We start from the raw sequence: 24,905 nt of genomic DNA, 5'->3' as shown, positions 1-24,905 counted from the left end.
ACTTTATTGAACTCTTTTTTTTTTTTTTTTTTTTTTTTTTTTGCATGTTTTGCATGTTTTGCATGTTTTGCATGTTTTGCATGTTTTGCGATAAAACAACGAAATAAAACTTTTCCTGTAAATAATGTCCGACTATAATGTGTCAGAGTCAACAACTGAGGCAGAGGCACCATCAGAACAGCAATCCTTGTTATCGCGTCGTTTATCGCGGGTTGTCAGTGCAAATGCGGCGGTACCGAAGCCTGGAGAGCGGCCTAGACAACATCAAACAAGTCGTATTCCCCTGGTTCGTAAACGCTCTTTAGGTCTCAGACGCCAGTTGTCAATCTTTGACATTGCTCGCTTAACGATATGCATGCTTGGTGTTCAATTTACCTGTAAGTAGGAATAAAACATTGGTTCAATTGCACCTTATTTTATGTAGAACAAGGTTTTTTTTTTTTTTTTTTTTTTTTTTTTTTTTTCCTTCCTACTTCTTACAAGTCTCCTGTTTCATTTTCTTCCTCTTTCTCAGGGACGGTGGAACTTGGGTATGGTACACCCTATTTGCTTTCATTAGGCATCCCAAAGACGTTGACGCCTCTTGTCTGGCTAGCAGGGCCTCTATCAGGTCTTGTGATCCAACCTGTCGTGGGGGTCTTTAGTGATTCACTGGATTGGAAAATTGGTCGTCGGCGACCTTTCATCCTGGTTGGTGCCATGTTGACAATCCTTTCAATGTATATGGTCGCCTTTGCTCGTGACTTGGCCGAAATAATCACGGGAAATCCGGATAGTGAAGCCAATGATCCCTATACAGGCGCTGTAAGTGAATGAAACTTTTTTTTTTTTTTTCCTCCTTCTTCTCGACTGATCACTTCCTTTTCTTAAATTTGCCTTTTCTTTTCTTTTCTTTTTTTTTTTCTGTTGTTGTTTATTGCTCAATAGGTTAAGGCATGGACAATTGGGTTTGCAGTAGTAGGCTTTTATTGCCTTGACTTTTCAATCAATGCGGTCCAAGCAAGTTGTCGTTCCTTGATCATGGATATTCCTCCAACAGACCAGCAAGAGATTTGTAATGCTTGGTCAGGCTGGATGAATAATTTGGGATCCGTTGTCGGTTTCTTTGCAGGAAATCTGGATCTGGTCAAATATTTTAGTCCTTACCTAGGAGATACCCAAATCAAGATCTTGGCCAATGTCGCCATGTTCTTTTTTATTCTCTGTCTCAGTATCTGCTGTTTGAGTGTTAAAGAGATCCCATATCGCCCTACCGAAGAAGATAAAAAGAGGTAAAAAAAAAAAAAAAAAAATGGAAGAAACAGAAGCTTAAAATCAAAAGTCTAACTGCAGTTTTTTTTTTTTTTTTTTTTTTTTTTTTTTTTTTTTTTTCCTTGTGCCACAAGATCTATTTGGAATACACTCGGCAATATCTGGAAGGCATTAAGGATACTACCAGAAGAGATCCAGCGGATTTGCAATGTTCAGTTCTTTGCTTGGATGGGCTGGTTCCCTTTCTTGTTTTATTCAACCACTTGGGTTGGTGAAATCTTACATCGTTATGAAAGCACTCCAGGCGAAGGCAACAATGACGGTCATACCAACTCTACGAACATCATTCATCTTCTTGGAGGACTTTATCATCATCTCGCGCCTCATCCACCCAGCGAACCACTCAGCCCCTCTCTTTTACTACGATCCTCACCTTCTTTAGGCGGAGATCCTGAAACAGATGCAGAACGCGCAGGCTCCTTTGCTTTACTTTGTTGGGCTGGAGTTGCAGTCTTCTGTGGAATCCTCATCCCAAAGATCACGCCTCAGGAGATCGGGTTTGAACGCTGGCCCCGCAACCCATTCACACTCAAAAACCTATGGACCATGTCCCTTGTCTGGTTCGCGGTCTGTATGGGCATGACCTGGTTTGTTGATGACCTCTGGGCTGCAACAGGGGTGATCGCATTATGTGGTGTCCCTTGGGCGGTCGCAATGTGGATCCCTTTTGCAATGGTTGGTGAAATCATCAGTGATATGAAGGATCGACTTGAAGGAAGAGATCGAGAAGAAGATCAATCAACAGTAGTGGACAGGGCAAACTATGGGACCGTCTCATCTTCGACTACCACCTTGGAGAATAACCCCAAGAACCATAACAATGAAAACATTAGTAACAGCAACAACGTCATCAAAAACGACCATACCAATTCTGAAAATAATGGAGAGACCAGTGTCGTTACAACCGTAGTTCCGATTCATGATAATAATGACAACAACAATGATGATGATGATGATGATGATAATGACGAAACAGATCTGTTCGGCAATCACGGACTGACTGACGCAGAATTGGAGGCCGAGCGTAAGAGAAAAGGCCCACATTTGGATGCTGGGCTGGTATTGGGTGTCCACAATATGTACATTGTCTTCCCACAATTTGTAGATGCCATCATCGCTAGCTGTTTGTTTGCTATCATTGGAACAGCCCAGCCACGTAATGATTATCCTCGACAGCCCCCATCCACTCATCAACCACCACCTGGAGTCGGCATCCCTCCCAGTGATGCCAGTTCAGACTCGAAATTTAGGATGATGAGCGAACTTGTCAAGGCTGCTGCTGTTGCGACTGCACAAGGTGGCCCAGAGCCGGTGGGTTGGGTCTTACGATTTGGAGGATTGATGGCCCTTATTGCAGCGTATCTGACTAGACGTCTTTAACCTGTTCATCGTCTGTGTTCGGGATTCTTTGTTATATAAGTAACATTTTTGTCCGCAAGGCACTTTCCTGTCAAAACTCGAGAAAGATTCTTTTTTTTGTTTAAAATTCGACAACTGTATGATCTAACCATTCAATTCTATATTATAAACATGTATAAATATATATATAAAGGTGAAAGATGAAATGAAAAAGAGTGGAGCGGATTTTTTTTTTTTTTTTTTTTTTTTACAAGCCCTTGTTGTATGTCAAGGTATTGATGGGTTCACCCTTGGAATCCTTCAAATTCCAGAACCGCTCTTCTAAGGTTTTGACGTCTACATTAGCGTATTGTGGGAATGCTGCGATTGCCAATGGCAATGCGGTCATCAGACAGGCTGAGATGACCGCCAAGTTGAGGGGGACTAAAGCGCGGGGGTATTTTTGTGACCATGTTGTCTTTTCCCATTGTGAAAGTACCAATGGTGGGATGGTCAATACTGGGAAATTGGTCAAAATACGAGAAATCGCCACTTGTGAAATCGCAGACAATCCTGCTTTTTGAGACTTGCCCACTGATTTTCCTTCATGATCATAGACATCGATGCCATCACTAAAACAATAATAATATTAATTTCCCCATGCTTTGTTAGTCTTGATTGTCCGGTATAAAGGTGCAAGCATTTTATATTCTATGACTGTGTCTAGGGCTGACCTGATCTCCTTGCCGCGCATCAAGAAGACATTGACAGTTCCTGCAGCAGCAACAGCAGTAAAGGGAACAAGGCGCCCAAGGATCGTGCGAACACCAGGGGAGATGGATGTTAATCTTGGAACTAATTGATTCAATCCCACAGCCAAGAAGCAGGAGGTTGATACCGCAGATGCATAGGCAACTAAGTCATAAAAAAAAGAAAAAAAAAAAAGAAAAAAAAAAAAAAAACTCAGTATTCTTGACGGCTTTATATAAAATTGAAAAAAAAAAAAAAAAAAAAGTACAGAGTGCGCCATTTTTTTTTTTTTTTTTTTTTTTTTACCCGCAGTCTCCTTCATGTTCATTTCTGTTGTCTTATTAGCATTTGCATAGTTGAAGGCGACATTGACAGATTGATTGGCCCATTGCCAAAAAATGATAGACTTGATAGATGGATTAGGCATCAGCATGCCTGCCGCGACCAACAGATTTGTTGGTACGAAGCATGACATACGGAACGGCAACAAAATAGGTTTGCCTGTGTCTGGATGAAGCGTTGAATCACAAACTGCATTTTTTTGAAGAAAAAAAAAAAAAAAAAAAAAAAAAAAGTCAGTATTTCATAATCTGATATTTTAACCCAGAAGGAAAGCGCTCCATGTGGGGAAATAAGAGGGAGGAAAGTCCGACTCGATCAATGATCATATAAATCCCACGCCCACGAACAAGAATCCGTAGAGATACTTGCGCAAGAAAAAAAAAATATGAAAATTACCCAACAATAATAACTATAAAAAAAAAAAAAAAACGAAGTACTTATTACTTTCAAAAAAAAATATATCTCTATCTATATATCTGTATTTTAGCCTTGCCACTTACTCTCCTTTGCCCTCCATAATTTCGCAGGATCGAGGTTGACATTGATCTTGCCTGTATTGTAATCATTAATTAAATTCTTGGCATCCTCTAGTCCTTGTCTCGTCACAAAGAGGTTCAAGGGCGAGGTCACCTGGACAAAATGCCTTACACGACCGAGATATGTAGACTGATCAAATCTTGGCTTTGCTGGATGTCAAAAAAAAAAAAAGTAAAATGAACATGGATTATATTTAAAAGTTAGATTAGTGAATAGCTTTCTAGAGATGTCGTTGGAATCTTTTAAGCTTGTACTCATTCCATTGTCCATTGGATTGATAGCAGCATGAATTTAGAAATGTTCCATGTCCATGCTTACAGAGATCAATCTTGGGTTGGTAGATGGTGCCATAAGAGTTTGAAGAGGATGTACTGTTGAAAGTGGCCATGACGATGCGTTATTGCAAAGAAGATTAGAAATGATTTTTTTTTTTAAAAAAAAAAAAAAAAAAAAAAAAAGAAAGCAAGCGAAAGGCAGGCCAAGTAGTTCATTGGTGGACTGTCACTTCACCCTGCCACACGTTCCTAATAGAGTCAGATCTCATAGACTCATCGATCCGATCCAAATCAAGGTTGCAGACGAGTTCTGTTGCACAGACATTTCTGAAAAGTGAACAAAGCACAGCAAAAAAAAAAAAAAGATAATCTTCCGAACTCCTCCATTGTTACTCATCTGCATCGTTTCTTATTTGGCGACTGTTCGGACTCCAGATGATACTGTATAAACACCTGAACATCACCACATATCATAGGCTCCTCTACGTCCCTTAAAGAATACTCTTAGCATACACCTGAGCTTTTGCAAAGGATGTGACAATGCTTCGACAAACATACAACATTTGATGGCTACGTCAACAGTCCTTGATTTGTAGAAGCGCTAAAAGTATGCAGAAAACGGGAACCATTTGTGTTTCGCTAGCAATAGGCGTAGCTTCAAAAAGTTCGTCCCCAAGAAACAAATCCTATATCCTTCGTTGCTCAAAAGTGACAATGCTGTCTTTTCTGCAACACAATCCTATTGTAACGTTCAGAGGTATTGTTTGCCTCATGGTTTTAGGATTAATAGACGTTCGATCAAGTTTTATTGTTCTGAACAACACGGTGAATCCTGTCCATCCTAAGTAATCCCTCTGGATGGCAGCTATTCAGGGGATGCTAACCAATTCCGCTAAACACGGTTAAATCAAGACTGATTTGGAAAACCAACAAGCATCGAACAGTCGCCTTTATTTTTATTTAAGTCGTTGTGTGTGCGATGATAGAGTCAAAGGATTGGCATATAAACAAAAAAAAAAAAAAAAAAAAATGCACAGCCCTATTGCTGCACACGTTTAAGAATTCCCGCAAGTCTTTTTTTTTTTTTTTTTTTTTTTTTTTTTTTTTATCCGACCATAGCTTCCACAGATGCTACAGTAACTTCCTGTCTACAGATTGGACACTGCGCGTTGTTTCGAAGCCATGTATCAATGCAACCTTTATGGAATGCGTGTCGACAAGGGAGTGGGCGAAGTAGATCCGATAGCTTGTACATTTCTAAGCATATCGTACAGCTGTATGCACAAAAAGAAAATACAAAATTTAGAGTACGCTCTTTATCCCATAAAAAAAAAAAAAAAGTGTTTGTATGGAAAACATTTACCTTTCATCAGATGACTCGTCAGGTGTTGGGTTATATGCAGTTAGGCATGTCTTTGATTGTAGAGATGTATTGGGCAACAGCGATGGTGGCAATGGAATATTTGAGTTCGACAGCGACGCATCATTCCTACGCAATGAATACCTTGAGGAAAATCTCGATCGATAAGCTGGCGATGGCGATGGTGCTGAGACACCGGAAGTGTCTTTGGAGTCTGATAACGTGCATCCAGCAGACATAGAGAGTGTCATATTCTTAACCTTTTTGGGCTTCCAAGTGATAATGTACTTGTCTGTCATTTTCAAGACATGCGAGGGTACCCCCTTTGGCTTGGCGTCGCCAATTCGCTCGCTTAGCCTCAAGAGTCCTTCATAACTATCATCAACTTGGTCATCATACTGTGGTAATACGGAAGAAATCAGGAATCGTTATTAAGACAGAGGAATTGAATTCAGCAAAGAGGAGCAATAATGCATGTCAGAAAGGAGATGTTGCTTACAAGATAATCGGCAGGACTTCCCCACATGTTGTTCATGCTGTATGTACCATGAGAACTTTTTTTTTTTTTTTTTTTTTTACAATAATAATAATAATAATAAAAAGGTAAAGAGAATTAGCTTTGACTGCTGTAAAAAAAAGGGTCAGAGCTCCTTTTTTTGAATCCTTATCCTGTGATCTATCACTGGTTTGATCCTTACACATTTATGAGATGACCCTGTGCCTCCGCAAGGCGTACAAGCAAAGTCATCACTAATAGTGATCTTGATCCTTACCTGCTAAGGTAGTGCTCATTCCTGGACTGTCGTAACACATGATGTCCAATAAAGGTAGATCTCAACCCTAATAACCTTGCTGAAGTCCTTGTATCTGCTCCTCTAATGCGTGAGCGCATATTATCCATCATCCAAGGATGTACATATTGATCACTTTGACTCAAAAACGTCCCATTATCAGTACGATTTCGAGCGACATTCGTTCGATAAGCGGATGAATGCCGTCTTCGAGTTCTGAGAGATCGATTTCTTGACAGAGCCATGGTGAGATGACCTATAAGGCTCTGCAATATCAAAGACATAATGGGTACCGGCACAGAATAGCATTGTAATATACCAAAAAACTGTATTAGTATAGATACTTGTTGTATATGTATCTGTATGCTAATCTATGATGGCAGTGGCGAGATAAGACTTACGCTTTCTCCCAACATTGCCGTATATTCTTCTTCTTGAAGCCTTCGCGCAAGAGCTTCATCTGACTCATTCGATTGCACATGCTCTCTTCCTCCAGCATTTCGCGAAGACCTCGAGTCCCGATGTCGCGTAGAAGGCTGACTTGAATGTGAAAATGCGGATGGTGTAGTATATATAAAATTGGAACTGTCTGCCATGTCTTGATCGCTCTCTTCTTCGTCATCATCGTCAGATCCTTCCACATCTTCATTCGGTCCAGACTCCGTATCATCCTCAGTCTCCTCGGTCCTATCATCATTCATATCAACACTTGAATCTTGAAGGTCATATGAATAGCTCACGTCTTGATCCATGTCCTCCTCATTATCAGAGTCTCGTGAAATATAGTCATGGTCGAATTGATGGTCATGTGTTGATTCATATCCCTCATAGTTCTCATCAACATTAGATTCGTATTCAGAATCCTGTGGGGCATCATCTAATGGGACCAAATCATGTTCTGTGTCGATCGACTCGTCTGGCGCAATGGATGTCTCCATATTGGAAGATGTAGTGTCCCACAGCTGATCAGCAGTCGCAGCTGTAAAAGATCTTGGGATACCAATGCTGGAGTGACGTTGCCTTGGGTTGGCTCTACTGTTGGCGCCCCTAGAGTTCGTAGTATTGCTAGATGAGTCAGGATGAAGATCCGATTGACTCAGTCGACGAGTCCATCGGTGGGATAAGGCGCGTGATGGTGTGGTGCTCTGCTCACTCCAGGGGTGAGTTGCAAAACCATGATAGCCATCCATTGAAGCAGATGGATCGATGGTTAGTCTGGGGTAGTGGTCATGCCTTGGCAAAGAGAAAGAGGATGCAGGTGAGTTGGGATCCGAGCCAAAATATGATTGAATGGGTGATAACATCGGATCTGGTGATGTGAAAGAGTCCAGTAGAGAGGGTGATGAGTAGTTGCGAGTATGGGTCTGGTGGACGTCACGAGTGTTAAGCAAAATTGAGGACGAGCCTTCGTCGCAAATTCGCTGGTGGTGATGGCGATGATGGTGGTTGCAGTGGTGATATAGAGGAAGGGTCTGAGAGACACGACGGACACCGGTGGTTGATGAGGTGACTGCAGAGTTGGATCCCGGCGATTTAGTCGACCCGTCCTGCGTGTCGCGCCAATTATCACGGTCCTCATCCGATGCATCGCCAGATTTCTGTTCAAGGTCTGTTTCTTCATCCGTTATTTCGATGTATTCTATCTGTTGTGTTTGTGATCGTAAGATGTAGGGAGTGTTTCCTTGTGAAGGACGTCGATTATTGCTTCCACTATTACGTCTGCTCCCATGTCCTTTACTCGCTTCCCTTGGCGTCGAACTTTCTCTGTGTTCAGCCTGCTGGACACGAGCTCTTTTCGAACCAGAGCTTTGTTTTTCCCGTACTTCGATCTTGTCCTGCTCACTGGTCGATCCTTTTACATCTTGCTGTACTATTGTTGTACCAACAATTTGCTTGCCATTTGATGCAGATATTGGTGATGTTGGTGTCATTGTTACAACGGTGGTAACACGAGGACCGGTTGTATGCAAAGGCTCTAATTCTTGAGAAGTCTGTCGTTGTTGACGCCGTGCTTGTTGATGTAATTTTTGTTCACTTGGGCGATGCAAAGAACGCTTGGGTCCAGAGCGAAGAGTAGAGATGTGCTGGCACTTTCGACTGATGTGTACTTGATTATGTTCTGAGTGTGCCATTATATAGAACACTATCTTTTTTTTTTTTTTTTTTTTTTATACTTTTTAGGGTTGACCAGTCAAGATAGCGGATTCTTTTTAGACAATAAGGAAGAAAAATAAGGAGCCGAATTCAAACGGACAAAAAGAGATTATTGTTGCTATAACTGTTGTTGTAGTTGTAATTGTCGTTGTTAATGATAATAATAATAATGTAAAAAAAAAAAAATAAAATAAAAATAAAAAAAGGGCTGTGTATTTATGCCCTGCGCTACAAGTGTAACAAGACCATGGAGAGAGAGGAAGAAACGAAGAAGAGGAAAAAAAAAAAAAAAAAAAAAAAGGTTAGTAAAAGCAAAAGAGTTTAAAAATGCAAGCGGGTCAATCAGTCTTGAAAAATAAGCAAATAGAGCGCTTGGCTCTGTTTCGTCTAGGCTTTCTAGAAAGCCAAGAGCGCAAAAGTAGTGTGGAAACGATAAGTGAAAGAGGAAAAGAAGGGCTCTAGATGGACCAAGCAATGCGTTTCCCTTTAAAGGAGTAGGGAGTAACAGAAGCAGAAGGAGAGACTGAAGGCGAGGAAGGCGAGGGAAGAAGAGAAGGAGGAGGGGGGGTAGGGAAGAAGCAGGAGGAGGGCAAGGTTGAGAAAGGCACACACAAAAAAAAAAAAAAAAAGTGTGAGGTGTGGGTTTACAAAGGGAAACAATAAAGAGAAAAAAAAAAAAAAAAAAAAAAAAAGCAGGAGGACAAAAAGGCTTGAGACGGATCGAATGCACTCGAAAGTAATAAGCTACCTGAGTTTAGAGAGCGAATTGAAGTTGACGCGATGACAAGTGGTGAGAATGATGAATGAAAATAAAGCGAATGTGACTGAATAGAATGAGAATTGAGGAATTAAAAAGAGGTTGATGTGCAGAAGCAAAAGTATACGCCAACGAAGAGGAAAGAAGGACAAAGAAGAAGAGAAAAGAAAAAAAGAAAAAAAGATGTAAAGAAGAGGAAGGAAATATAAAAAAAAAAAAAAACAAGTGGAGAAGAAGAAGTAAAGGGAAATCCCTTTGGAGGATGTCCATGGTCAGCATTTCTTAGTCTTGCCCATGTAGTCAGTTGTTTCAATAAGCGAATCAATCGGGAATAAATATACATCTGTCTATTGTGTTCTATATATTGATATATTGCCATAAACTAATCCTATTGCATTAAAACGAAATATCTGTGATGGTCTACAAATATTTATTCAATGTTTACCGTACCCAAAATGTCAAACCAGTGTGTGAACAAGTTGGACAACCCTTTTGATTTGCATTTTGCATTTGCATTTGCATTGTTGTTGTTGTTGTTGTGCGCTATTTGAGGCATGCTTATATTTTATTTTATTTTATTTTTTTTATTTTTTATTGTCATTGCCATTGTCATTATCACTATCATACTCATTCTCATCCTCATCCTCATCCTCATCCTCATGGTCATTGTCATTGTCATTGTCATTGTGCCATTGACCCCCCCCCCCCATTGATCTATTGAAATAGATATTGAAGGATTGAATTGAATTTTACCAAATATCGCACATTGCACATCTAGGCACTGCACATTCGACTGGATTACTGCACATCTCTTTTTCTCTCTCTCTCTCTCGTTTCTGGCGGGAAGGCTGTTACGAGGATTGGATGGTGTGCTTGCATGCACCCCCCTCCCCTCTATTCTCCCTCTCTCATTCGTTAATCAATCCTAAAGAATCCAAAGAATGTGAATTGCTTTTTTTTTTTTTTTTTATCTATCGCACCATGCAATTATCCCTTTCCACTAATTGAACACGTTTATAGTCTCTCCATCAGACCCCAACAGGACATGGCCCAGCCTGGTCCTTGAATTTGACTTAGACCCTCTTACTAGCTCTCAGACTTCAGATAAACAATAACTCAAAAATTCTTTGCTTATTGCCACATATCCTCATCCCGGCAAAGCAAAGCAAAAAAAAAAAAAAAAAAAAAAAAATGCTCAGTCATTTGCGATGCTCAGCAAACAACTCACCGTACACACTCCCTCAATTACTTCGTCATTGATTCATACAGTCATACACACATTCATTCATTCATGCAAACGTACATGTATTTGCACAAGATCGAGGCACCTTGATCAGCCATGGCGTGTGTTGGCTCTCATTTACATTATAGTGCTTCGGCTGCATTTTCTCGTCTCAATAGCAACATCAAATAAATGACGATTAATCAATCAACCGGGCTTTAGAAACAAGCGATCATAGGCAGGACACAACCGTAATAACGACTTTTACAGAGGCAACGAGTCTGAAGTCTAAATCTAAAACGGCCTTTATGCCGATGCTAAAATCCCTGAAAGACAAACTGAAAAAACAAATCGCGTTGGAAGAAAAAGATGTGAGGGAGAATGTCTGTTACATCTAACGAGTATTCAACCATATTCGCTGTCCATCGTCATAATCCACATGTAAATATATTTTTCTGCAAGGTATATATTTTGTTTTTTGTTGTTTTTGTTTGGTTTCGCGACGCAGCCTGTCTATCATATTACGCCGCCTGATATGCATACTATAGGCATTGCTTGTACTAAAATATCGCTCGCGCCTTCCTCTTTCCTGGAAGGTGTGTTGCCTCCTCTTTTTTTTTTTTTTTCTTCTGCTCTTCTTCCTCACCGATTTTTTTAAGTGCAATCTACTTCATTTACCTCTCTCATTATCTCATTATATTTCCTCTCCAGATATGAATCAATATGTGAGCATACAGAACAAGAGCAGCCAGGGAAACAAATTAGCAGAGCAACTGCAAACAGTATCATATCAATCTAAAGAATCCCATCCACATCTTGCGAGACTAACGTTCATTTCAACCAGAAGAAGAGCCTTTTGCTCCGACCAGCCCATAGACTAGGCGGTAGGGGGAGGATAAAAGGAGGAAGGGGAAGATGAGCGACATCGGAGGAAAAGAGCCAGTAAGAAGCCAACATCATTTCCTTTTCTCACTTTCTCATGCATTGAAAATTTGGTTTTGCATGCCCCAAATTTGTTGAAATGCATGCATGCTCTCTTTACTCAAACGAATGCCATAGTCTGTCCAATAACCTAAACTAACACTCCAGTTTTAAAAAAGACATAGAACGAAGCATTTTGAGTTGGGAGGCTGGCAAGGTAAAGAACAAAAAAAAAAAAAAAAAAAAAAAAAAAAAAGTAAAAGAAAGCAAAGGCGCGTGCTGTATGGATCTCCACATAGAAAAAGATTTAAACTTTTTTTTTTTTTTTTCTTACTTTCTCTGACGGGGAAAATTTTAAACTCATGAAAAGAACATGTACATTCATGTACATCTACACCATCGTGCAGCTTTCTGTTGCTATCGTCCCTTAGTCTCAATTCGCTATTGCATTTGATTTGATGCCACTGCATTGTTTTTTTTATTTTTGCCTCACAGCTGCAAAGAATCTGCTTTTCCTTTTTCTTATTGAAAGAAGAAAGGAAAAAAAAAAAAAAAAAAAAAAAAAAAGACCACGTCACCGGGGGCGGAGCGAAGGCGAGAAGAACAGGAGTGTGCCTGTGCGTGTCAGGGATAAGAAAAAATAAAAAGTGTAAACGAAGATATATTTGTATCTGCACGATTGCGCAGGTTTTTTTTTTTTTTTTTTTTTAAAGAAAAAAAAAGGGGCGAAAGGGGAAAAAAGGAAACCTCAAACTATATTCATGTTATGCACGAATACACGGTTGACGATACGGTTTGTGCTTCCGAAGTGTATCTGGATACAAGAAATAATAATAAAAAAAAAAAAAAAAAAAACATAAACTGCCACATGACCATCCTTTGGTGGCATTGGAGAGCATACCCTATTCCAACTTTTTTTTTTTTTTTTTTTTTTCTTTCTTAACTTCTCCAGTTTTGTTGCAAGTTCACATGAAGGATATGTATAATTCTAACCGCCATTGTAGGCTTACAAAGCATAAAAAACGGATTTTGGGACATCCCTGACTTTAGTTATACTTGTGATCGATCTGAAGGGAGAAGGAAAAGAAAAAAAAAAAAAAAAAAAAAAAAGAGATTTGGAGGTATGGAGGCTTCAGGAGAGTGTTGCACGAAAAAAGATGCAGTAAGAGGACTCTGAACGTTACTTTTATTCCCGCACTTTTTCTTTTTTCTTTTTGATCCATCCTAAATCCTGCACATGTATGATTATCATATGGTATATATATAATGATTTCGACTCTGGCTTTAACACAAAACCTTTTTTGTGTTTCTCCATTTTCACAAAGCTGGAAATCAAAGAAAAAGATATCAGTTGCCGTGCCATGGCCGTGCGCAGACATAAACATGACCATGCCCATCATGAGGCTTCCCTCCTAAAACAAGAAACAACACAAGGAATATTCATGCAAAAAAAAAAAAAAATAAAAAAAAAAAAAATCGGCATGAGAACACAAGATTTAAAAGAGTCCGATGCAAATGGGCACAGACACAATGAATCACCTTTCGTCATCTCTCCTCAAAAAAAAGGGTACAAAAAAAAAAAGAGAAAAAGGAGAATCCAACCAAAGAGCTATGCTCCTTAATCACTCTTCTTGCTCAAACGCCTATCATCTGCATCATCATCATGCGCATCAACGTCATTCTATAATCAATTAACCCGGCGCCTTGCCAAAAGGAGGGCCAGCGAAGATTAAAAAGTGAAATTGAGCAATGAGCGTCATTGACTTTCTTTTTGTTCCCTCAAAAAAAAACTTTAAAAGATGGCCTGTTTGAAAATCGGAGGTTTGTCAGCATAGACAAAGACTAAAGGAATATGTTTCATTTTGAAAAAAAGATACATCTGAATCACACTCAGTTAGATTTTTAAGCCTGTGGGCTCCTTTGTTTGTCTAGTTTAATGAGATCAGAAAATACTACTTTTCGTGCACAAGGTCAAAGGAAAGCTTCTAATATTGACGTAAACTTTTAGCATAGGAGGGTTTATTTGGCGTATAAATAATGATATGGTCAATGGGCATAAATATATATATATATAATGTACTATATAAATCACAAAAAAAGGTCGTGGGATTAAGCATACATGTAGAAAAGAAAGATGTATTGCAGAGTATGGTGACAAAAATATTAAGTGAATGGAATTGATCTGTTCTACTTTTCGTTATTTCACCATTGGTTATTGCTGTTGTTTTGAGTTGCAGCAAGAGGACTGCTTGTCATAGGATTCGTACCCGATATCATCAGTGTGCTATCTCGAATCGAAGAGTTGCGTCGTGGCAAAGGCACCGGTGAAGCAGATCGCGAGTGCAAAGGAGATCGAGAAGTGTTGCGTCCTCGTCCACGTTCATCTTCCTCACGTAGTGTCATGGGCATCATCGTGTGCATGTTCACATCCTCAAACTCATCATCCAATGCACTCTCATCCACAAAGACGACGCACACAATTGGGAAAGCTCCCTCCCGCGATGTGTTCAAGTTGACGCCCACAGCCCAGCCGTCGTCAAAAACACGCTGGACATTTATAATATCTCCAGCTGTCAAGTCCAACTCATCTTCCATTGATGCTTGATAAGGGAACACGGCTTGGCAATAGGATTGTTTTGTATTGGCTCCTCGTCCTGCAACAGCTATAGCACCCGTTCCAGCAGCAACCGCACCTGCACCTACGCCTGCACCTGCTGCACCAGCGACAACCATGGGAGAAGGATTGTTCTTAATAGGTGGCAGTGCAGTCATGGGAATAGGAGCTGCAGAAACGAAGCCCTCTTCCTGAAGTTTTGGCGAAGAAATGTTGTAGCGGGCGCTGTTGTTAGATATTTGACGTGCAGGTGCGTTTTCTTTGGGAGCCTCATGGCGGTTACCACGGCGATGACACATGCATATTATGAACGAAAACAAAATGATGCCACCAACTGAGCCTCCAATGATCCCACCCATGGCTCCAACAGAAAGACCGGACTTGCTAGATACTGGTGGTGTGACAGATGACGTGGCTGAGGGAGAGCTGCTAGAGTTGGTGGCGCTAGGTGCTGCGGTGGTTGGATACTTGCAAACAGAGGCGGCATCATTACAGCATGCATTAGTTGAGTTTGTCTTGCAGAACTCGCATTTGTTAGCAAGGGTGCTCAGTCCTATTGATTCATGCACGAATTGTAGAAGGATAGCATATTGATTTTGGCTGTTAGGAAGAAAAAAAAAAAAAAAAAAAAAAAGTAATCGAGGCTTGGGATTGTCTCAGCGACTACAGTCACACTCAAATGAGCACCACATTCCTCCACATCTCCTTTTGTTTCGAACGGCTCTTCGAAATGTCATAAGCATCTTTTCAGCGCAACCCCTGAACGCGTTTCAGTATTATTTTGTAATGGTAGGAACATTGAAATTGAAGCTTTCTTATTGGCTCCTGCCATCTCACATCAATTCACCCCTATCGATAAACTCCCGCGCAATTTTCTTTCTGCAGAAAAGGTCATCTGACAACTTTCTATGCATATTCCAAGCAGGAACAGTCCAGCCCTCACAAGGAGCGACGTTAGAGCAAACAGAACCCAAAACAGAATCAAATAAATGAACATGAGACAGCGATGAACCATTATTCAAAGCATTGATCATAAATACGCCGAAGCAATAGAAGCCGTCTCCGATTTTGATGTCGTTGTTATACCGTATATAAACAAGTCAATGCGCCCAAAAATAAAAACGAAATAAACATTGACACCGTGGAATAAAAAAAAAAGGCCGATTACCATCAATTTGGTATTTCTTACGGCAACTTTTTTTTTTTTTTTCTTAAAAAAAAAAAAAAAAAAATCCTCTCCCTTCCATCCTCATGCAAGGATTACCCAACACAAAAATTAAAAGTTCATTATGGAAGACAAACAATACACACAATGACATAAGCTTAAATACAATGATATACACACTTACCACAAGTACTGGCTTCATTTTTGAGAGAATCAACGCAACCTGGCGTGTTCGAATTTAAACCTTGCCACTCATCAGGATTCTTTCGTGAGCAAATGACACTAACTTCAGCCAATTGTTTCAAGGCATTGGTGGCCTTGGGACAACGACTTTTGATCATTGTAGACAGACCTTGCTCATACAAGGAGCAAGAAGAAACACACATAGAACTGGATCCACTGCGTTTACTTTTGCATTTCATTGAATTAGCGTGCTGGACTGCAATTGTGCACAGCAACGTATTCTGGTAAGGGATTCGGACAGTATTGTTATACTCAGTGCAGTCTGATGAAGTCTGGAATCCTGTGGCGTTGAAGACAGCCCTGTCAAACTCTTCTACGTTGGCAAAGGGTTGCATGCGGATATAATGCGCTGCTACGTGTTTGACTATTGAAGTGTCAACCGCATATGAAGAATAGGATGGGCATGCCTTGGATGCTGCTAAGGAGACACACGCGGCTTGTGCGCCAGCAGCAAGGATTGTGAATGATAGTAGAGTCCTGGCCAACCAACGGGCAGCCGCGGCAGGTTGTTGTTGTTTATGTTGTGTAGATGATGTTCCTGTAGTAAAAATCATGATTACTTGAAAAGATAATAGCCCGTGATAGGTCAGAAGTAGTTGAGTTTCTAATTGGAAAAGAGGGCCGAGTTGAGGTCAAGGAAGCAGTCGAGAGGTTTTGCAAAGCTTGTCAATAAGGGATAGGGAATGGAATCAGCAGAAGGAGTCTTGGACGAAAAGAATAGAGATGAAAAGACAGCAAAGGATGTCTCTGAATTGACTCGGATGTGGATTGTGGTATCAGTTCGTTCGTTATGAAGTCAAGTCGACAGATGGAATGAGAAAGCAGAGTTGCAGAAGAAGAAGAAAAGAAAAAAAAAAAAAAAAAAAGGAGATTAGGGGCAAAGGAAAAGTCAATTAAAAAAGAGGTGTTTGGTCGTCAATAAAAAGGAAGGAGTGATGTAAGGCAAAGTGGAGGTCGGTGTGGGAAGATTTGAGACGGAGAGCAGAAATGTATGATTTATAATATTTTCGATAAGTGTGGTCGTCAATGGTGCTCGAGTAAAGCTTGGGCAGAATAAAGATGATGATGAAAGGAAAGGGAGGAGAAAGGGAAGAATAAGAAATGGGAAAAAGAAGAAAAAGAAGAAATAAAAAAAAATAAAAAAATAAAAAAATAAAAAAATAAAAAAATAAAAAAATAAAAAAATAAAAAAATAAAAAAATAAAAAAATAAAAAGGTGAAGAAAAGAAAAGGAAAGAAAAGAAAAGAAAGGGAGGAAGGAAGAAAGAGAAAAGAGGAGTGATAAACCACAAGAAAAAAGAAAAAAAGAGGCGGGTTGTTAGAGGAAAAAAAGAGTTCAGCACGTCTTTAAAATGTGTATTTTCTTATTTAATTGAGTGGCGTACAACAGAATGAAAAAGATAAAACAGACGAGGGGTGGAGGGCAAGGTCGCGTCTGAATATTTCAGTGGCAAACAAGTGATAGAAAAGGTTGATGAGAGAGAGAGAGAGAGAGAGAGAGAGAGAGAGAGAGAGAGAGAGAGAGAGAGGAATGAACAATGAACAATGAATAATGAATAATGAACAATGAACAATGAACAATGAACAATGAACAATGAACAATGAAATGGCAACTGCGATTATTGAATAGTTAAATCTTTCTAATCACAATAAACGAACAAGGAATAGATACAGGAACAGAGAGATACACAGGATGTCAATTCGTTCTGAATATTACACGATGTACATCTTTTGTATATTTAATACCTTGACCCTGCCCATTCATTAGCCAGACGCCAAAGCCTACATGTATCATAGTTTTGAATATACCATTCATATACCTTTTATACACAACACATTTACTACATGTACTCTTTTTGCTCAGCATGTGTGTGTATCAGTTATTCTTAACTCGGTCGCACCATCTGTCCGGTTGAAACAGCATGTAAGAAGGAATGAACCTTGTTATATTGTGCATGTTTATGTTTTTATTTGTGTTTGTGTTTGCATTCCCCTGTGTCCAATACCGTTTTTTTTACGCCCCCTTTCATTCTTCAATATAACACAAGGTTATCGTTCGATTGAGGTGTATCAGGATGTCTGGTACCAACATAAAATAATAGCAAATTTCCTATCAAGGGGGAGAGAGAACCGGGCAGGAAAGACACAGAGACAGTGTGGGGCCTTGGTTGCCAGAATACGCCGATGGATTAATCAGCCTAGGTGCAAGCTCTCACAACCCCTGCTTATCTCAGAATCTGCCCAAAGTGATATTACTGAATGATTTCTGTGTTTAAATGCAACAATCAATTTGCAACATCCACATCTGATGTATCTAATACGTACAATACATTAAACAATATATTTCCGAGAACTGAGAACGGGCTACTGCCACAACAATTCACTGCAAGGCGCACATCATTGAAAATAAGACGCATGTATACTGATTTTAGTCTCCAACTCGGTGGGGATCCAATGTGTAGGTTGTAAAAAACTAAAAAATTCTTCATCGTGTCAGTAACCGCGGCATTCTCATCTTCACAAGACATTTACCACAGGTGTAGCGAGAGCTATTCACAACATAAACACATTTGTAAACAAACAAGGCTCTCGGCCAAACTAGAAACACATCTCTTTTGGCTCTCAATTCCGAAATGTTCGTAAATATTTGACGGAGGTTTGACTAAGGCTCCTTACCTACGGCTGCTTTGTAAGGCGTAACCTTAGGCTATAACGCAAAAAAAAAAAAAAAAAAAAAAAATGTTGGTGGCAAACTCATGATTTGAAAAAAAAAAAAAAAAAAAAAAAAAAAAAAGAATCTTTGTTATCGTCATCGATTTGAGTGGCATCTTGGAATACTTCTTCCTCAAAGCATGCAAGTAACGCTGTCATATTGTAGTTGATAGACGCATACTTTTTATGAAAGAATTAACTTAGTTTTTAAATGTTTTTAAACAATGTCCAAAAAAGAACTCGCCACAATCTCATGTCCAATCGAAAGTGGTGTGGATTTGGCCATAAAATGACAGCTCATCCTGCATCCTTCTTCATCCATCCAACATTACAACATTCAACACCATGGCCAAAAAATTGTTAACAATAGACCCCAATCATTCTCGGATCAGGTAAAGGTACGAGCTAAAAAAAACTGAAGCCCGACCCCCCTTTACTCTCTTCCAAGAAAGATAAAGCTTGCACCAAATATGAGCTTGAAGAAATAAAACTTGTTCGCCTTGAATACTGTCAGGTGAGAGGATATGGACGCTGTCCTTGTGCTTCCTAGTTTGGATCAATTTGAGGTTCCCATGGCTAGGTCGTCTCACGCTCTGGAAAAACAAGTTGAACTTTTGGATATATATCATTATCTAGAAAAACGGAAATAAAACCTTCCGTTCTGTCTTAATCAGCGTTCCTTTGGGCCTGCAATACGAGTCAATCTTCCACATAGTAGCCTTCAATGCATGCTCAAGCGAGAAGATAAAATACGTACTGTGGCTAAGAGGTGTCATCGAAAATGACCATGGCTAGATCGTAATCAGGATGGATGAACCGCACAATATTCGTAAGCTGGCTACAAACACTGGATGATGGTTTCTCACAGCTGGCTCTCCTCCTCCTGGCTGGACTCTGCTACAGCGCATGACAGAATCGATATGCGCGATCCAGAAAAAGAGATTCCTTGGAGGCATCTCCGCATACAGCGACTGCCTAAATATTCCACGTCAATCACTCAGCCCCTTGATGCCAGTGTAATTAGAATTTTCAAACGAGCATTCCTGGAGATGCTTGGCTATGAACCGTATTTCGCTCGCAATTTTGACAAAGCTAATTGCATCTCTAATAGTCGTGCTTGGACACCGATTCCATATCCGTGGGATCAGATCAAGCCCGTCCTCCCACTAAAAATGCGCGAAGAATTCCGACAACGATCATCAACTAGGGATGAACTGAAGCCTAATCTTCAGTATACCAGGCATAAAAAATACAAAAGGCAGATGAAGATGTACTTCCAGAACTTTATCGCCCAGGTTAGTCAAGGAGACATCTTGAATTTCACATTGGTAGAAAATGAGGATGGGCCAACCCAAAGAAGCTGCACACCGGATAGCTCTACAACAAAACGAGCAAGGCAGCAGTTCAGAGGAAGAAGTTGGCTGCGGCGTGTCCTTAAGTCATGACAGATCTACAAGCTCACCGGCCGACGATATTGATTTTAATGCGACAATCCAAACACTGAAAGATTTGGCAGGAGACCATAAAGTCCTCACCATTGACAGCCTCTAACAAATTTAGAGAGAGAACGAGGCAAGAGGTTCGAAAGTCAGTAAAACTATTAGCGCGCGCTTGTTCAGCCTCTAAATATGACAAACATCTTTTTTTTTTTTTTTTGTCATATTAGAACTGTTTTGTGCTATTGTGTCATATGCGCTAACAAATGTGGCTTTATTTTCACGTTTTAAAATTCATGGCCAAATTCACGCAGATTTTGGCCATAAAAACCACTGTTGACTGTACTATATTTTATTTGAAAAAACATCACCAAAAGCAAACATGTATGAACATTGATTTGTTGTTATTTTGTCTGTTGTTATCCACGGTAGGCCATAAACGATGGCTTTCGCGTGTCGATTGCAAATGTGGGTGCGGCAGACCATGCTGTAGAGCTTGATAGTGGCCCAAACATGGAGGTGGAGAACCCATGGCCATCTTGCCTTTGACTAGGTCCTTGAACCTGTTGTCCTGGAACTGGTAGTTGGTGTTGCTGCTGAAATGAACCTGAAGAAGAACCCACAATAGGATGGAGAACATCGCTTGGCATCTTGAGCTGTAACTGCTGCTGTTCTAATAGTCTGGGCCACGTGTTTCTTCGCTGGAGATTCTCATTGTTGTTGGCATATTGCTGCTGTAACTGTTGCTGAAGAATCATTTCATATTCTTTTGTTTGCTCTGCTACGATTTTAGCCCATTCTTGTCGAGTCTATTAGTGTATCATATAGACAATCTGTCAGTACCAGTCAGTTTTTTTTTTTTTTTTTTTTTTTTTCAAGTCGATGTTTCAGTAAAATCTTAGTCACTTCTGAGAAGTAGGGTTTCGAACCTTTTCTTGTTCACCCAAAGATTGGGACGACCCTCCGTGGGTCTCAGCAGTCTGCTCCACTCCCAACATATCCCCTCCACTATCTTCATCATTTTGTTCATCTTCTTCTGTAGTAGTATCCATTACATTGCGAATGCCCCTTCTCCTCATCACCTCCACTTCTCGCCCCTCGTGCATCAATCTATATATCTCACGTTGGTGTTGCTCACTTCTCCAAATGGCCGGATCAACCTTCATCACAGGCATATGTAGTGCATGACGTGGAGGCAGCGTTGCTGTTGGGCCGATTGTTGCCCAGGGTGCCCCATTGGCAACAGAATGACGACGGCGGGCTGGACCCCGAGTAGCGGCCGAGCCAGCGGAGGTTCCAGAAGAGAAAGAATACGCATTGTTCGCCGTGGGAATCGACATAGATGGGTTATTGTTTCCAGCCGCAGTGTGGTCAAAAACGGAAGCTTTAATGAGACTATCCTCACTGGTAGCACTGTTTGCCTCGAATGCGTACAAAGTCGGCGGGTATGAGCCGTTGGCGAACGAAGCAACTGTAGGGTAGTAATAATAATGAATAGGATCTACCCTTTCTGTATCCAAAGAAGTTGGAGAAGAGGTCAGTCCTTGTCGCTGGTGGACTGAGAGTCTCCTCCGAGGGATAATGAGTGGTGGTGGGGCTGGCTGATGTGACGCAAGACTATTCATATTGGAATGATTGTTTTTGGCTGTATAGAATATGAATAACTCTTTCTTTTAAGTTTCTTTTTTAAAGGTAATGGAGTTAAAGGTGTATTGCAGTAGTGGCAAGTCGATGTCGTCCAGGTTTAAATGGTTGAGGGGACAAAGCGGGTGTGAAAAATGTGTAATGTGATCGTGACTTGGAGCAGCGCATTGGGCATGTCTCAGTCATAATGATTATTTATTGACATGCATCTGCTATGGAATTATCGAGTGCGCCTACTGTTATTAGACATCAGCACGGTCACCTTCTTTTTGCCACGCTTTACAACGATGTCCGGCTCAAAATCGTGCTCCTCTTCATAATAGTCATCATAGTCATCATAATGCCGACTTACAGGCACTGATGGAGTACCCCACACTGTTTGTGATCCCACATGGCCACCGCTCCCATTGGACTCATAGCTACTTGCCCAAGGCTCGGAAGATGTTGCTATTGACCCAGCACCAGTATCATTTCTAGTACTCGAACTTAAACTCGGTACAGAAGGTCGACGAGTTGATTTCGCATGCGCCTCATTCAGAGTAGGCATATCATCCAACTCTGTTTGAGCAGAAAGTCGTAGCGCTTCCTGTAGGTCCGCGTCCGAAATAGATCCTGATCTTACTTCTCTTTCTGATTCTGCTGTGGTGATGTTGCTCGATGACTGACTTGTGGTAGTAGAGGCCGGTTGATGAAAAAATGGGTCATTGATAAAATAATCATCTCTACGAGATCTATGGGGATTTAACTTGTGTTCTCGTGCGATACGCTCACGTTCCTCTCTTGCCTCCTTTTCCAGACGTTTGCTTCTCCGGAGCTTAAGTTCTGTCTCAAATGGTCTCACGCCTTCATCTCCGACGATAGTCTCCAGCGCAACATCCAAGAAAGAAACCTCACAGCCAAGCGGAAGATGGCCAAGGTATTTACATTTTTTCCGCACTTCTTCTGTTAGACTAGTTTCTTCAATACCCAGCACCCTCACTGAGATTGTATCTGGAAATCGTTCGTACGTTTCAAAATGCTGTTTTAGTATGCGAATATCTAGTGGTTGAAGATAGAGATGGTGACCGTTTGCTGCTTGATAAAAATAAAACATCGTTGTAGCTTGGTTCGTTGTTTGTTTCCGTCTTTGTGGAGCACTAGCGGTCCTATTTGAAGCAGGTGCAGTATCCGCATCCACTTCAGCTTCAGCAGAGTCAGAGTTTGCTTCAGCTTCAGCTTCAGAAGATTCATGGACTAGTAATGGGAGATCCTTTTGTCTAGCTATCTCGTAAGCCTCAGGTCCTGACTGCTCATAAGTAATGATGCGTGGTGTTGTTGTTGATGCTTCCTCTTCTATCGCTGCAGGGATTTCTTTAGTTTGATCCAAATGACTGCGCAAAATTTGTTCGCGGTCAAGAGAAGCTTTTGGGAAAAACTTTGCTTCACTTTGGATCTTATTTTTCGCTTCTTGAATCTTGTTCAGAGCCATTTCGAAAAATACCATTTCTTCAGAGTGAGCATTCGAGTCATAGCTTTTGGCCTCCTCAATGCTGAACTCAATCGATCGGGTATCCCGATCCAACTCTGATACGATTCTGTTGAGTGTTGTGACCATTAGGCGACTGAAGATCATAGCATCTGGATAGAATTCCAAAGGTGGTTGACCTTTTAGATCATCCGGTAGAACGTTTGAACCCAAGGGGAATGTATTTGAGCGAGGAAGAGCCACAGTGGAGTTCTGTGAGAGAAAGAAAAAGAAAGAAAGGGAAAAAAAAAGCATGTCAATGGAAAGCTCTGAAAAGACACCATAATAAAATAAAATAGAGAGTTTTTTTTACTAACAAGTGACCGCTGCATGAGCCTCATTTCAAGATGAACCTCTTGTTTAGATGCGATTTGCTTAGCAATTTCTTTTTCACCCTGATCAAATATGTCATGCTCTTCTTGCACTGTGCGAACACTCTTAAGATCCTTCTCATAAATGGCATCCCAACAAATGGGACACTTTCGCCAAGCTCTACTTGTTTCACTCAGGGCCAAATAATGAAGGATGCAAGAGAAACAGTACACATGGCCACATTTGGTAATTCGACCAGCGACAGGAGGTTGCAAACAGATGGGACATGACTGCGGTACCGAAATCAGCACCTGCTCAATATCTTCCCATTCCACTGGTGCATCTGCATCCATAGTAAAAACCTCATAATCATGACGAGGGCTCAAAAGAAATCTGAAGCTGTATTATAGACAAAATACATTTGCCATAAAGAAAAGAGTGGTTGAAAAAATAAGCATAAGCATTTGCATGATAAACATGATAAACAGAAACAAAATTAACGCATACAATGATGAATTTTTAAGCAGTCTGTGTCTTATCACATACTTGGCATTAATGAACTTATCCTTGTTGAATGGTTGGTAATTGGCATTCCGACGTCTACGCACAGGGCCAGTATTTTGAGGTTCCTCCCGAACGGGAAAAGAAAAGTTGAGGAGGTGATTGAGCGACACCTGGTTTTTCTTGTTGTTGCCGCGTGCTCCTTTGTCGTTTGTACTCAATTGACCCATGGACATTGCTAGAGAATCTGCAGTCGAGGTCAAGGTTGAAGAGGAAGTAGCAGAAGAAGAGGAAGATGACCGTATGACAGTACTATTCGTTGAACGACCCTGCTCACGATCATGACCAGTCCTCTTGGAGCTGCTCTGGCGTTGATTTTTGCCTCGACCAGGAAGAGAGCCTGGCACAGTTGTATGAAAGAGTATATTAAATAGGTTCCAAAAGAAAAAAAAAAAAAAAAAAAAAAAAGAGTTATGAAAAACAAATGGATTAGCCCAGCGACCAAAGGGAGAATGGAGAGGATAATGAGACTAAAGACGACCTACGTTGCTGCTGTTCTGCAGGAAAGGCCCTAGAATGGTTCACAGGTGGAGGTGCCCGCTGATATGGCCTTTTACCCTCATTAGAGAGGGAAGACAAGCCTGATCGGGAGTTTCCTGAGGGCTTGTCACTCCCTCCGCTCTGCGGAATGAAAGATGCAGCATTAACATTCATCTTCGCTTGTGGCCGCAGCTGCAGCTGGGGATCAAAAAAAAAAAAAAAAAAAAAAAAAAAAAAGAGGAGAGAACTGAGAAACGAGCGCACGAATCAAACGTCGAATCGCAACCGGTATTCTCGCTGCTGAAGTCAAATGAAGGTGGACTAGGGAAAGGAGAAAGAGTGGCCAATGAGGCGTAGTAAACGAAGAAATGACAAGCGCAAGGTCGGAGGCCAAATGGGACTGTTCATGGTGCTCCTGTGGTGGTGTCAAGGGCAAAAGCTTGGGCTTATGGGCTTGAAGTCATGTGATTAGATTG

At 40.8% G+C, this 24,905-nt stretch overlaps 6 protein-coding genes across 6 annotated transcripts; 1 reads left to right on the top strand and 5 right to left on the bottom strand.

Annotated features, from left to right (window-relative positions):
• The first annotated feature begins 72 nt into the window (after nt 1-72).
• Nucleotides 73-2,894, top strand: BCR41DRAFT_362763 (major facilitator superfamily domain-containing protein). Its single transcript, XM_022025775.1, has 4 exons — nt 73-377; nt 515-804; nt 928-1,271; nt 1,386-2,894. Exons 1-4 carry the CDS (start codon nt 125-127, stop codon nt 2,689-2,691), a joined length of 2,193 nt encoding a protein of 730 aa, XP_021876519.1. The 5' UTR covers nt 73-124; the 3' UTR covers nt 2,692-2,894.
• Nucleotides 2,895-2,917: 23 nt separating this feature from the next.
• On the bottom strand, nt 2,918-4,706 carry BCR41DRAFT_342029 (Tricarboxylate/iron carrier; the record flags this gene model as incomplete). The annotated part of the gene is made up of 5 exons (XM_022022269.1): nt 4,597-4,706; nt 4,242-4,427; nt 3,706-3,930; nt 3,384-3,564; nt 2,918-3,281 (listed from the first exon to the last, which is right to left on the bottom strand). Exons 1-5 carry the CDS (start codon nt 4,664-4,666, stop codon nt 2,918-2,920), a joined length of 1,026 nt encoding a protein of 341 aa, XP_021876518.1. The 5' UTR covers nt 4,667-4,706.
• Nucleotides 4,707-5,658: 952 nt separating this feature from the next.
• BCR41DRAFT_401082 (hypothetical protein) lies at nt 5,659-8,836 on the bottom strand (the record flags this gene model as incomplete). Its single annotated transcript, XM_022029193.1, has 5 exons — nt 5,659-5,701; nt 5,917-6,311; nt 6,413-6,449; nt 6,687-6,970; nt 7,106-8,836. The coding sequence occupies 5 exons, from the start codon at nt 8,834-8,836 to the stop codon at nt 5,659-5,661; spliced, it is 2,490 nt and encodes an 829-aa protein (XP_021876517.1).
• A 4,912-nt stretch (nt 8,837-13,748) lies between these two features.
• On the bottom strand, nt 13,749-16,637 carry BCR41DRAFT_362757 (hypothetical protein). Its single transcript, XM_022025774.1, has 2 exons — nt 15,722-16,637; nt 13,749-14,925 (listed from the first exon to the last, which is right to left on the bottom strand). The coding sequence occupies exons 1-2, from the start codon at nt 16,332-16,334 to the stop codon at nt 13,961-13,963; spliced, it is 1,578 nt and encodes a 525-aa protein (XP_021876516.1). The 5' UTR covers nt 16,335-16,637; the 3' UTR covers nt 13,749-13,960.
• Nucleotides 16,638-20,180: 3,543 nt separating this feature from the next.
• Nucleotides 20,181-21,645, bottom strand: BCR41DRAFT_389966 (hypothetical protein). Its single transcript, XM_022028180.1, has 2 exons — nt 20,858-21,645; nt 20,181-20,737 (listed from the first exon to the last, which is right to left on the bottom strand). The coding sequence occupies exons 1-2, from the start codon at nt 21,551-21,553 to the stop codon at nt 20,348-20,350; spliced, it is 1,086 nt and encodes a 361-aa protein (XP_021876515.1). The 5' UTR covers nt 21,554-21,645; the 3' UTR covers nt 20,181-20,347.
• Nucleotides 21,646-21,715: 70 nt separating this feature from the next.
• Nucleotides 21,716-24,636, bottom strand: BCR41DRAFT_389965 (hypothetical protein). The gene is made up of 4 exons (XM_022028179.1): nt 24,435-24,636; nt 23,935-24,289; nt 23,394-23,787; nt 21,716-23,289 (listed from the first exon to the last, which is right to left on the bottom strand). The coding sequence occupies exons 1-4, from the start codon at nt 24,601-24,603 to the stop codon at nt 21,793-21,795; spliced, it is 2,415 nt and encodes an 804-aa protein (XP_021876514.1). The 5' UTR covers nt 24,604-24,636; the 3' UTR covers nt 21,716-21,792.
• Nucleotides 24,637-24,905: the final 269 nt, after the last annotated feature.

Source organism: Lobosporangium transversale (assembly GCF_002105155.1).
Source record: "Lobosporangium transversale strain NRRL 3116 chromosome Unknown BCR41scaffold_57, whole genome shotgun sequence".
Taxonomy (NCBI): Eukaryota; Fungi; Mortierellomycota; class Mortierellomycetes; order Mortierellales; family Mortierellaceae; genus Lobosporangium; species Lobosporangium transversale.
Note: the sequence above shows the minus strand (reverse complement) of the source record. Positions and strands in the feature narration are given on the sequence as shown.